The sequence below is a fragment of the Hippocampus comes genome, unplaced genomic scaffold (assembly GCF_001891065.2).
Source record: "Hippocampus comes isolate QL1 unplaced genomic scaffold, H_comes_QL1_v1.1 scaffold487, whole genome shotgun sequence".
Lineage (NCBI taxonomy): Eukaryota > Metazoa > Chordata > Actinopteri > Syngnathiformes > Syngnathidae > Hippocampus > Hippocampus comes.
The window spans coordinates 245,763-260,204 of NW_017805352.1; the positions used below are offsets into that span (position 1 = coordinate 245,763).

At 45.3% G+C, this 14,442-nt stretch overlaps 1 protein-coding gene across 1 annotated transcript in view; it reads left to right on the forward strand.

Moving 5' to 3' along the window:
* stau2 (staufen double-stranded RNA binding protein 2) overlaps positions 1 to 14,442 on the forward strand; it is a 56,148-nt gene that overhangs the window by 33,166 nt on the left and 8,540 nt on the right. Inside the window, exon 13 of the mRNA XM_019871857.1 lies at positions 3,193 to 3,306. Coding sequence (XP_019727416.1) covers positions 3,193 to 3,306 — 114 coding nt within the window. The remainder of the gene's footprint in view (positions 1 to 3,192; positions 3,307 to 14,442) is intronic.

Genomic DNA, 14,442 nt, shown 5'->3' on the forward strand with positions numbered 1-14,442 from the left:
TGAATGTAAAAAACCCCCCCCCCCCCCCCCCCCCCCCGTTGTCTAATTGCTGTATCCAATATGTCAGAAAACAGATGCCCAGAATGAACATAAAAAAAACTACAAAAGAGTTCACAATGGGCAGCGACCACAACAATAAAAGATCCGCTTAAACGGCACTTTTAGTCGGCCTGCGCTGGCTGAAAATGATATTTGTGTCACTTGAACCACGAGGGGAAATGCGCCCTCGGTCATACTTTTCACCGCAAAGTGGAGATGAGGTGACCCGCACATTTGGTAGTCCTCCAGCTCACGCAGACCTACGTGGTTGGTCGTCACAGGCTGGCTGCCATCAGCCAGACGTCAGCGCACCTCATTGGGAGGCTGGTCCGCGTCCATCTTGGAGCGCCGCCACCTCCGCCATCATTCGGCACCGCTCTGCGTGTTGAAACTCTTAATGGAATCACAAACTGGCACGCCGCGGTTTGATTTGGCGCAGTCAACAACCACCCAACCGCCCGTTAGCGGTGCCAGCCAGTGGAATATCTTTGCTGTGAAACAAAATCTGCCACTGAATGCAGACCGGTGTGAGAAAACGAGCACACTGACGCGTTCTTATATTCAGCGGCCGCTGTTGTTCATCTTCCGTCCATCCATTTTCGATTGCACTTACCCATACGAGGGTTGCGGGTCAACTGGCGCATACCCCATTTGGGTGAGAGACCCGGTTTATAACCTGGACTGGTGGTCAGTGCGTCACATTAAAACAACCATTCGTGCTCTCATTCACTCCTGTACAGCGGCTTTTAATCTCTCGCAGTTAGATCAAACCGGACATAGCGATATCTGTACAACATAAGTTTGATTTTACAGGAAATTCATCCGTGGTAATAATAGGTATTACTTTTTACAATTTGCGGATTGAACACTTTCAACTGCGGCATTGCTTTACAATGTACGCACTTGTTCCAGTTGCCTACCCTCATCGGTTCTAGAAATCTTACGTGACTGCACTTTGTCTCATTTAATTGAGACACTTTTTTTTTTTGTTCCCCCTCAAGTACCAGCTGTGTTTACCCTCAAACTGCTACCATTAGGCATAGTGAAAGGTATATTAACAGTGCGCTTAAAACACTCTTGACCCCCGAGGTCTCCTCTGAAGTGGCTCGGCGAGGACCTCTAATTGCTTCTCACCAACAATGACAGCATTCCTCCAGCGAAAGGGCTCGTTTATTCTTGTATAGTCCAAAAAAATGTCTTTTTTTATCTCGAGATTGCCCGGTTTGCCGCAGCTGCTTTGGTAGCCATTAATCTTACACGCACCTGATGAATGGACTCGGGTCTCCCCATCGGTGCCATGAATACAGTGTAGAATTTTTGCATGCCACACGGGCACTGTCATTGCATTTCATTTCCTGCATGCTCTTCAGAGGAAGAGGCGCCTTTGAGGTGGAGCCAGCATTTGAGGCCAAATGTCAGAGGTCGTTCCACATTAGTGCTGCCGATCAATCGCGGGCCTTGCGTAACTCTCCTCCTCCTTTTGTCTGGAAAGGAAGTGGATTAGCGAGTGGGACCTGGGATGATTAGTTAGGCCTGTTTAAAATGCATGCGCTCACAGATGCCTCCGAACATGCACTCCAACGCAGAATGGACTAGGTTGTTGTCGACGCTCGTTAGTTCCGTTTCGACCGAATCATTGGAAAAAAGGGCGATGCCGTGGTCCCTCATCCTGACATATGCGATGCGGGCCTTGAAGTAATCGGGCACTTCAAACTATGGCCGTCAGCAAGACACCGTGGAAGAAAGACCTCCAGGTGATGATTGGTGACCTGCCAAATCTTGCCGTTTTCTAACCCAGAATTTGGCTGGTCGCTAGAGCCATGTGATGTTTATTTATACAGTCAAAGATCACATAGTGTTGGCACTACGGACCCACAACAGCAATGTTCCCAGATTAAATCCACTCTAACGAGCCAAATAGTGCTGACAAAAAGCAGAGGAAACGGAACGTTGACTGCTTAATGATTTGTGAAGGGTGGGCAAAAAAAACAAAAAAAAACCCAGATGATGATGATAAGGTTAATAAATTCAGTGAAATAAAGCGAAAGATTTTTTGGTTTTCATTAGTGGAACTGTGAAGAGTGTCTTCACATGTGGTGTGCCCTCAACTTTTTTCCTCCTCTTTTGGTTTTTCCTCCCTGCAGTGCTCTCTCTCTCAAAATCGCCTACTCCTTGTATTCAAAAATGACACCTCAGTCCATTTTTTATTTTATTACAGTACTTTTTTTTTCTCGCATTTTCCAAGCAAGATGTTTATGTCCTCTCAACTTTTTTTTTTCTCGCATTTTCCAAGCAAGATGTTTATCCAGACCTGAACATCTGAAATTGTTTTCAAATGCCGTACCAGATAGAATGTCAATATTTAAGTCTTTGTTATCTCTTGATTCCGCTCCTCCAGAAGCCGCTACAATTTATAAAATATGAAACTATCAGAGGACTCATTTCCTACAGCCCGTTTTTACAGTATTGATGGCTTGATTGCTCAACAGATAGCATTCCACAGTTTAGCACCCTTGGCCCATCTCTCCTCAGCGCTACGTGTGTCCGCCCAGTCATGCATGCAGGTGTAGCTACTGCAGCTTGTGTCATGTTCTGCGCATTAAAGTGTTTCCCATCTCACCTCTCAAGTATTTCTTCATGTTCTCTTGAGCCCACGTGTCTTCTCGGGCAAAGGACGATGTATCAATAGGGGTGCACATTTTTTCCATTTCCGCTCACTCAACTCAATCGCACAGAAAAACTCCACTGGAAGACGTCGGCCACAGATCATGTACTGCACACTCACGCGTACGGGGGCGGGGGGGTGTAAATGACGGACAATTCTTGACTGAAGGCGGTAATATATTTTAATTCCCAAGCCAATGAAAATATAAATAAATATGCTCACACCGCATATAAATCTTTTTTTTTTTTTCGCCACAGATGTGTTCCATATTAATGTACAAGTGTCATTATTGTAGATGTGGAGCCGGTTCATCTGTTCACTGCGCACAATCCTAAAAATCTGGAACAACCACCCGCATACACACCCTTACATGCGTCGCCACCTCTGTATGGTTGCGGGTGCGTTGGGCATGCAAGAGTGCATTGCAATCATGTTTCCCCACCAAACACGGCGACCGCTTCATCCTTTTTGTCTTTGAACTGTTCCAGGTGCAGTACAGTGATGCGCAGGGCGGCAAGGACTTTGTGACCTATCTGACCCTCTCTCCTGTGCAAATGACTTTCCACGGCACCGGGAGCACCCTCCAAGCTAGCCATGATCAGGTACATTTAACTCATACCTAAGGAAGTAACCCTTGCTCATAAAAAGTTGATCAAATAACGGCAAAACACAACTTACTCTGAGGGCAACATTGTCGCTTTGCCATTGCAAAGTCATTTGTTTTCGTTGCCCAGCAGTCCAATTTGCGGCTGCACAATTAAGAGACAAAATCAAATTGTCATTTACCATTGCTTACAAAACTCTGATATGAAACATGCAATCAGGAAACTTAATTATATTTACACTGATTAGCCACAACTTTGTGAGCACCTGCACACACAGACCATTTGGATATTATATATAGTTGTAATTTGCAAATCTAGTTTGCATTGAGATTTAGTCGCTGAGACTTTAATTTTGTAGGGGGGTGGGGCTGTCAAGAGCATCTTGTCATCACTTGTCGTGCGCCCTCAACTTTTTCCCTCCTTTTTGGGTTGTCTCACTGCAACACTCTCTCGCCTACTCCTTGTCTCGAAAAATGACACCCTTTGTCTTGTGTTGCCCAAGCAGAAAACTACTTGCTTACATTCTATCATCTAAACATAGGACGCCCCTTTGTTCGGCACTCTTCAAAGCTTTCATAAAAAGGGCCGGCCCTGTTCTGAATGGGCCAGCTGACATGGGGGGGGGCAAGTGCCGCCGCCACGAAGGGAGAGCCGAGCCAATATAGGCCATGCAGGTCTGCGTCCTCTGGACCTGTTGTTGCCAGGAGCACTGGGGCATGACCGACTGTTGGCGAAGGCCTTTTCTTTGCCTCTTCCCTGTACAGTGAAAACTGTGGCCACAAAGGGAGGACCCAACAATGAGGGTTCGGCATCAGCAGACCCAAACATTGACACTTGAACAAAGTAGGCCGAGAGGCGTCAAAGAGTCGGTCACTTCATCAAAGACGGCCGCGTCGGCCGCTGCCGCCATCGGCCGTCGGCTGCCGGAGACACCAAAGCCGTTGAGCTAGCCTTTAAATCTCAAGCCACAAGTGCGCGCTGATCACCGCATTTACATGTGTTTTCCCAGGGAGAGAGTTATTTTAGAAATGCACGCAGCCGATGACTGTTTATCAGCCTGCCTGTGGAACATGTGCATGTAATATGGGCTGGCGGTAACGAACAGATCCTGACAGACCGCAAACGTTGAACAATGGATTGAGAAAACATGCTTCCACAAATGTCACCGTGTCATCAAAGCCTCGCATGCATGTGCTACTTTAGCGTGAGCGTAAGTCATCATTTAATGGCTGATTTTCAACCCCAATGCCAATGTGTCCGGGGACCAGTGGAGATACCTGTTTGAAAGTAACTTTTGTTCCCTTAAACATGTGGAGGGTGACATCGACCCCATTGTCCGGATACAATCAAATATCAAAAAAAAATGTTTTGGTGGTAGCGCAAGCTTTAATCTGGCCGGTGTTGCGTGAATGCACATCGATCTGTCTGGCTTGCCAATTAATTGTTTCCACGTGTTTCCTGTGCCACATGTTGTCCTTGGCTTGCACTCTTCTTCCTCACACACACACAAACGCACGTTTTGCACTTTTGCCTGCGTGATTACAGATTGTAAATTTGATTGAGCTTGGCCTCTATGAGATAAATCGAGTAATGTGTGTCTTGGGTGCCGTTATCTCAGTTAGACAAGTCATGCTGGCATCTTTTGTTTTTTTGATATATACACACTGAATATGAATAACACCCCGCTACCCAATGTACGGACAAAATGCATGCTTCTTAATTTAGTTTTTAAAAAAATCCAAAAGTCTTGTTCAATCTTAAGTCGTGGCTTTGTGGCAACAGTTAGTGGAAGCCTGCTTGAATGATTTTGGTGTGGAAGAACTTGAGGGCTTCTACCCCGACCAGATGAATAAACAAATGAATGAATGAATGACCCTCACAAAAGCTTTTATGAATGACTCGGTGACCAGCTCCATATTTTATCCAGTTTTCTATCCCTGTAGACATAATGGCCTGAGCGCTTTAGCCTACGTAAAAGATGCCCACATGGATATTGAGTCGTTATTGATGGCATCCGGAGTGCTTTCTGTCACGATTTAGAATTATTCCAGGAGAAAAACAAGTCTTGTACAAGACATTTGTCCGTGATTGCGAAAACTGTGGCCATGCCTTTTGATTCATAGCAGATATGTCATTTTTACAATGCGGCTATTTATCTACCACAGACAAGCCGAAGACAATGCCGCGCTTGAATGTCGTGATTCCTTTTTGCAGACATTCTTGAAGGCATAGTATTTGTTGAGTCAAATTAGAGAGAGTTGCATCGCTGAAGTCTTCCTGACCTGGTATGCCATCGGCTCAGTACCATCTGCCAAACACATGTGAGCCTGTAAGGAATCTCCACGCTGGCGGAGGCTCGCTTAAAGCCAAGGACTGTCAATGCACTTTTAATTCGGCCTGCCCGTGCATTTTAATGACATTGGTGTCTTGACTTATAAGTGTCCTGATTTCAAAGTTTTTCAAGTTACGAGCCTGCGGCACCCAAGCCGCACCTACTCGGGCTTCGAAGCGGTGCTCTGTAGGCATGGGTAATCGATCTTCTGCTGTTACACAAGTTTGGTTATTCTTAGTTTGATTGCTCATTCCTGGAGCGGGACGGAGGGATAGTGTTGTCTTCTTTTCCCTACCTACAATAAATAATTGATAGAAGCTTGAACATTTCTTTTTCTGTAAATTAAAAACATTGTTTATATATTTACGTCATCTTTTATCACGTTTTTATATATTCTTATCAGAGGCGATGCTGGGTAGATTTGCGCCCCGGGCGAACCGTCGCTTGTCGTCTAGATGTTGATCATACCACCGATCATTTATACTCCATCATCGAATTGCTGCCTCCTCAGACATTCTTCATCAGTTTTGTCAAGATCAACTTTGGTAGGGCCCATGGACAAGCAGTCATATCTTGATGTCATTTTTAACTTTTTTTTTTTCCCCCCACCCTAATATTTAACAAGGCTCATTTCTGTGTTTGTTCTCCAGAGCTGAAGTAAGTCTCTGGCAGTCAGTCTGTGGCGGCAGTGGGACACCAGGGGGGCTGAGGCCCACTGGGCTGTATGTGAGGTGTCGCTGATGCAACATGAGCGGCCTGCAATCGAAAATGACAGGGGTGACTGTTGTCTCCCACCAGCCTCTCTCCCTCGATGTATTTGTGTGTACGGGCTTCTCATTGCGTGCAATAATGTCCTCAGCTGAGCCACCGCCATCCCCGGGGTCCTGTCTCCCAAATTGTCAGCTGCGGCTGATCAAATTTTCTGCAACATGAGCAAATCTAGTTGATTTCATTTGACACGTTGAACATAGTGGGGTGGGGGGGGGGGATGCTGTTATGCATTCATGTAATGGGGTATTGACTCAGCTTACTCATGTCCCCCGAAATGTTCTTTTCACGTGGAGTCGGAGGAGTACCGGCACTTTTTTTTTCTCCACTTAAAGCGCTGCCTGTAGGTGTTGGCAGCATGTGTTGTAAAGTGAACTCAACGAATGCGGCTGTGATAAAAGTCCTTGCTGCGTTCAATTGTCACAACTAGTCGTGAATAAGACAACTTTTTCGGGCAGTTAGTGACTATTCTAGTTATTTGGCATGTTAAGGTGGGTCAAGCGATGATGCCGAAGTGAGGATTGCGTCGTGTAAAGGTGTGTGGTTGCAGCCGGATTATCCATGGGACCGATGTCTTGGTGTGATGACTGCTGCCACGGTCTTCTCACATCCCCCGTGGAGGACGCGAGAACAGCAGGTGAGCTTGTGTTTGATGTGCTCCTTCCCGACTGGAGCGCAGACGTTACCCCAGGCTGGGCTCCTCTCAGGGGGTCTCGCTGATGCGTTACCCAACCAGGCAGGCAGCTGTCGGACAGCCTCTCCTCCCTGCTTCTCTGTCTACGCTTTATATGCCCAAACACTGCACCTGGATGGATCCTAAATCACTATATGTGTTGAAAGAGCATTCTGCGTTGACTGTTCCTGCAAATTGGGAGCATGGTTTCCTAAGTTTGGCAATGTGTTTTCGGAGGGGAGTCACCAATGATCCAAGTAAAATGTTTTCAAACATTTTTTTCAATTGTGTTGAGGAGGGATGTTCGATACCACTTTTTGTCAGATTGATACCTTTACTACTTTGGATATATAAAATTACATTTAACACAAACACCAAAAATTGTGAAACTTTCTGACGAAGATCATTGATTCGCTGATGTGTCAAGTAGTCGCAGTTTGGTGCCAATTACTGCCAAGGAGGACTCACTCGTTGGATTTTTTTAAAAAAAAAAAAATTTATTTAATGTTTTGCTTTTTGTGCCCGATATCGATAACTGATGTCGGTACTTCGCCCATCCCTAGCGTTGAGGCTTGTAGAGGACACAAAAAAAAAATCATTGTAATTTGTAATCATCTCCAACATTTTGCCCGCAGACCCGCGGAAGATGTTATGACAACCGCCATTCACATACATCACTTCAATACAATTTAAGTTGCACAAGTGACGTATTTTTCGTTCATTCCAATTATAATTATAATTATTTCGGAAGCTTAGCCATCGAACTAATCCGATTTACAATGTTGTTCAAAAACAAAGGAAAATAGCATTCTTGTGGTGTGTTATGGTGCCTTTGCTCAACATTTCCACAATGTCGACTGTGGCTTTGACACTGCGGTGACAGAACAATTGTCGGAATGTTTTGTTAATTTGGTATCAAATTCAGCCCGTCTGGGTGTCTTCTGCGTCGACCTCCTCAAAAACAACGGGCGCCATCAGGATGGCCGCTTCTGCGGACACAAAACTGCACTGCAAAACCGATAAGCTGATTCCGGTCAGGGAGGTGACCTATCAGACTTACCGCGCCAACTTTTAGTTCAGAATTATGGAATGTTTTGCACAAAACCTGTTTTTTGTTATTTCCAAATGTCCTGCCGTGATGCATGGTCGACTTTAAATTTAATGAAGGCGCTCCCAGATTGTAGGAGGTGGCAGCTCTCATCCTTCATCGTAATTAGCTCGCATCACGCAGGCCCTGAGTGAGAGCTACGCCTCCCGCGCACGCCCTCAAAGAAGCTAGTTACCTCTCCTCCCTCGCAAGCATCACCTCACCCAGGACCTCCACTGTCGGAGCCTCTGAAGAGGGAACTAAGTCAAGCATGCCCTACACCATCCATCACTCACATGCGTCTGCGCACATGCCCTCTTCAGGAAACACCCTTCAGACCAGAAGATTAGGGAGCGGATAGGAGCAGTGAAAGAATGATGGAGGAGTAAGGAGATGGGTTACCCGTCCAGAAAGGGGAGCCAAAAGGGAGAGGGGGAACCTAAAAAAAAGTGGAGAGAAATTGATTGAGTGAGGATGCGAGAGATTGATTGAGACAGCGGATGATAAAATGGGAGATTCAAGTGAGTCTTTTTTTCCCCAGTGGGAGAAGAGAATAAACATGAACTTGCCCATTAGGAGACTCGTTGATAGCTCCCAGTGGCCCTTTGGAAGGATTAGCATGTCTATTAAGTGTTGACATCGTGGGGAAGTGAATCAACACACATGACACACTTGAGTTACATTGAGCCGAAGGGACTGTGAAACCCAAACGTAAATCGTATATTTTCCTTTCTCCGTTGACCTATTTCATCATTTATTTAGAGCATTGCTACGTGGCTTTGCGAAAAGCTGGCGTGTTATGAAGATGATATCATGTTTAGGATTTTGTACACATTTCTTACAAATTTTCTTGAGAGCGTTTAACAATTGGCAGTCTGCTGTGTATTAGCGATGGCCATAATTGTTGACTCACTGACTGCTCGGCATTCTGTCGGTTGACGATGGTATCCCCCCATTGTCCGAGCCGCTTATCCTCCTGATAGATAATACCCGCATCTCCCGTCGATCATGACATCTTCTGATGAAAATAATGGTTTTACTTGTGTCGTACCAGGGGTGTGACTTGTGTTTCCTTGCATTTCTGCAAATGGTATGTTTGGAGGACAGCAAGTGGTGATACTTGGATTTGCATCCGACCATACAACTTGATTGTTTTCCCTCCCTGTTGGCTTTGTACCAGGCACACCTCTGCGACGGCGTAAAGGTAACAAAAGTGTTACATTCATTATCACCTCGGTGCCAAGAAGAGCAAGAGGTTTGGGCAGCATCCCTCGCAACCATCGGCCGCGATTTACTCAATGTGCGATTTCCCACGCACACAACTGTAACGCGGATAGAGCTTTCTTCAGCCGTCGCGCCTCCCTTTAATCGTCACCCCGGTGAGAGGCTGAAGCCAGCCAGGCGTTTGACGGCCAACTTACCTGCTGCTCTTTGTAGCGTCTTTGCCTCATTAGACTAATGTCATTTGACACCGAGTGATAGCGGGACTCGCTGAAAAGGTCTCGGAGATAAGGGCCGGCTATGTAATCTTTGCTTTGCGATCTTGCAGTGACAGCGTGTGATGTTTGTCACCTGTGGAGAAAACACCTTTTCTCCCACCGATGCATTAAACGTTTTGCTCTGCAAATGTCAATGCTTCTGCTTTGATTTGGCATTAGGTAGGCTGTGATTCCAATTCATCCCTCTCAATATACAAACGGGACCTACCCATTAGGGGTAAGTAAAATACAGACACACCATAACACACGTAATTCGGTGCATCCTTACACTGCAATAACATGAACTGCCCCCCCACCCCCAGGAACATAGAATGTAAGAATATTACAAGGATCTGATTGCTACATGTATTGTCGTGCCATTTCCTCTCCCGCATTTCTTGAGTGTAGATAGGTGTACCCGTTACATTTTGAGGCACGATGACATCATTGAAAGACAACAGCTGTGCTGCGATTGTAGCTAATGTGTAACGCGAACCCTCGGAAAGCAGCAAAAGCATATCTGCACTTCATGGAAGATAGTAAAAGGGGTGTGTCAAATGCAGAGCCTCGCTTAAAATGTCATGTTACGGACAAACACACGGAATCTGCTTGGAGAGTGGCGTACTGATGTCTGGATTTAAACACTTTCCATGTCGCTGCAGGTTCAGAATTGGTAAAAGTGTTCCTTAACAATATCAAACATTGACAGTAATTTCAACTTTCTAAGTTTCCGCCATAGTCATGAATGCAAAGAGGCATGCCAAACTGGTAGAACAACGATCACAGAGTAACCAGTGTTGGTGTTTGCCATTACTGCTGGCCAAGGATATTTTTCCCCCCCGTATGTCTGCCTGCCAATCAGCAGGATAACACAAGTAGCCAAGTACGTGACGACCGGGCTGTCTTTTTTTATGGACAAATGTGGATTGTAGAGAGGTCACTGGCCTTGGAGTGTCCTTTTTTTTGTGGTTGAGCTCAGAATTTTGAAGTCTATCAGTCAGATTTTACAGCCTTTTAAGTTGCCTCCCACCTAGAAAGGTGTCAATCTTATTCTTTCCACTCAATATAAGTTAAAGGATGCTATCTGCAGCCATGAATCAGGCCCAAAGTGACTCTCGCTGTTCAGCAGCAGGTAACGGCGCTTATAGTGGTGGGAGTCCACTCATTAAAGTCCCGCGTTGGGATCAGTGCTTTGTGGCAGCGTACTGAGTTATGGAGATGAGCGTAACGACTGGGGAATGTTATTCTGTCTGTCTGAGACAGCCCTCTACCTCCACCTCCAAGACCCCCGCTCCCCACTCTGCTCCCCGGCTGCCGCCGCCTTGCTCTCATCTGGATGTTAACGCATTCTCAGGCCTCAAACGGCAGACATTTTGAAACACTCAAAAACAACAGCCACGTCGGGGGTTAACACTAGTTACGACTGAGGTGTCACACACTCCTGCGGAGTGTGTAAACACTGTGTGTGTGCGTGTCTGCCTGTCTGCGTGCCTCATAGCAGAATCTTCACGGTATTGCAAATTGAAGATTTTGGAAGGCATGGTGTGAGTGATGATACGTTTCACTCATATTTGACAGACTGTGTCTGTCACACACGATTCCTTTTTGTTTCTAGTGAGTCATCTGCATCTTGATGAAGGAAAACATTCAACTTCAATGATTTTTACATTAAACTTTGAGATAAGTTGAGCTATTATTTATGGAATTTAGACGACAAAATGATGTCAGTATTTTTGGAACCCCCTGCACATAGGGATGTCTCAAGGTTGTGTACAAAGCCCTCTGGTATTTCTGTCTTTATGCAGTTTTTTTTTTTTTTTTTTTTTTCATTTTCCATCACTACACAGGCTCCGTTAGATTCTCGCCACATCATTCGCATGATTGTATTGCGCCACTTGTAAAAACGAGGGCCAAACCACTCGTGAAGAATGCATCCATATGGATGTAATGTAACCTGGCTTTGTTTTCAGTGTACATTCAAGGGGAAGTCAGACAATGTCATTATCTCAACACTCCCTCATCCTTTTTACCGCAATCTTTGGGAAATGTTGTGGTCTTCTTAAGAAGCATAGGCGTGCCACTTAAACCGCAATAGTTTCATCTAGGAACGCGCGCGCACACACACACGATCACGATTGTCAGCTGATGGTGTAATGATTTAGCTGAAATTATGTGAGTTTTCATAAAAGCCTTCAAGGGTGGGATCTATTGTGGCATTGTTACTAAATAAACACTTTTCCTGTGGGGCATTTTCTCCATTCCAAAATTTCCTCAAATCAAATTTCTTACACACACACACACACACACACACACACACACACACACACACACACACACACACACACTGCTCTCTCATGCCCACAGAGTAAATGTGGAACCGTGTGAGCCTTCAGGGGGACTTTGAAATGAGACATGGCCGGGACATCAGAGGATTCTGCCATTCTCAATGAAGCCAGCTTGATTTATAAGAGAGACAGGACTGGGAGTAGACGGGGGGGGGGTTGTTTCTAGAAGCACACAAGGCTATGAGGTCTTCCATTAGTCCCCTGACCTCTGTTTCATGCGACCAACCACCACCGCATGAGAGGAGAAGAATGGAGGGATGGATGGTGAACATAGGGGGGGGGAGTCTTTTCCCTTTTTTTTTTGTTGACCGTAGAAAGTCTGCTATTTGCATTTTCAAGTCAGGCAGCAGAAATGAGAAACCCTAGCTCGATCATTTGTCAGCGGCCTGGGGTGTCCTGGTCCCTCTCTCAGGCCTACCCCGTCTCGTCTTCCGTTCTCTTTTACGGTCCTCCTTACAGTTTTACCATCTGCAATCCAATTAGTTGGCTCTTAATCATGTGTTAAAGTGCAGCACTTTCCAGGTGTTTACTGTCTGTTTGCAATGCTGTAAAATGGTGTGACATGTCTCATAAAAAAAAAAAAAAAAAATTTAAACCTGCCCACAAAGGATTAAATGCTCCCTCCCACTAACAGTATCAGTCGCTGAAAATGTGGCTATAGACCAGAGTGCTTCTTCAGAGCATCTGTTAGGTTGATTTTCTTGACTTTTACTACGGGGCAGATTGAGGAGGCTACTTGCTCATCTAATTTTTCTACAAATTAAAATTGAGATGGGGGGGGGGGGATGACCAAATGGTGATCGACCTTGCGTTTTAATTTCCTCATACCCTCAATTCGTTCAGTACAAAACACAGAGAAGAGCTGTGATTAAAATGGTGCTTTTTTTAAATGAATGCTCCATTTTGATTGATGTTTTGGGGGCAGTATTAAGTCAACGGTTTAGGCTAATGTGATTGAGTTTTAACTGCATCAGTGCACCCATGCAATAAGAGAGGTGTTTTAAAATGCTCTTTAATAGATCTCTGCTTCTGCTAAATAACACAACCAAAATATTTATTTTGAAAAGCTCCTTGGTAGAAAGCAGTGCAGTTGTACACTACCGCAAACTATAACCACAATCATGAAAATTTTGTTAAATCAATTCCTCTGACAGTTTTATATCTTTTGCCTTGGGTGTCACTGTGTCGTATGCAGCTGCGGAGAATTTGAATGCGCTTTCTTGCGCACATGAGGCCTAAACATGTCCGCGTCAGTGAGCTTGCTCGGCACTTGAACCTCTCCCTGTTTTCAGACTTAATCCATATTTTTGCTCAGCTCCGACAAAAACTTCTTTCTCTTCTTTATTGCCCTTTGTTGAAACCACTGCTGTAGTCTGTATTGCATTGCAGTTTTCCTCATCCCAGTTCTCCTTTGTGAAGTTAGCGTACGTCCTTGGATGTACTTGTCACAAAGTTTTGTCGGAGGAGTTATACCTGGCAAGGGCTTTCTCTTGATTTAAGCATGATGGAATTTATTGTTGTCAGTAAACTTGGTTTACACATAATCCGTGTCTGCAGCTCGCCGTGCCAGTTGCTATGGAAACATGCAAGGGTTTTCATAACATTTCAGGCGCTCCCTTCATCACAGTGGGTCTCAACCTCCCCCTGTCACACAGTAGGCAGGCCTACCAAGCACGACACGGGCTTTCTGTACAAGAGGCAACATATAGTGAGCGCACAGAGTAATGAGAAACAGTCTGGTGGCAATCCATAGGAGATGATAAAACATCACAAAGGGTTTTACGGGCGTGTCCCTTGTGTGTACCAGGCGATTAAAGTCAACACGGAGAGAGGAGAGAGCTACAGGAAGAGATGAGAGGAAGAGAGTGTGAAAACGCTGCCCGGCTGCGCGTCCTCTCTTGTTACCGGATGTCCTTGTCTAGCAGACATCCACTCTCACTGTTGTCCCCGACATGGGAAATACAGCGTTTTTTGATGGGCAGTTTCAGGATTATTGCATGCAGATGGCAGTAAAACACTTAGCTCCTCTCACCTTACCCTTTCGCTTAACCTTCCAAAGCGGGATTCCCAAGTTGCTCTTTTTCCACACCTGTAAGTCTGCCCATTAAATCTTGTCGCCCATTTTTGTCAGTGTGAAAAGGGAGGATTTCACGCAAATGGTGTATTGTCTGCTGAAATGCCTTGAAGGTTTTGAAGACCTGCACCCAGCGAATTATTATCGCCAGGTTTGACAGTCCGACCCAGTAGATTCTGCCGCTTAAGACTTGGTTCAGGCTATTTTGAGTTGAGTTTGTCACGATAATCAGATTCTGTGTTTCGATGAAAGTTTGATGACGGCCTACCATATAGTTTGAAAGCATGAGGCATATTCATGGTATGGCGACAGCTGGCTGCAGTCTTTCCTGATTCGGCATGCAGGGTACATATATATATATATATATATATATATA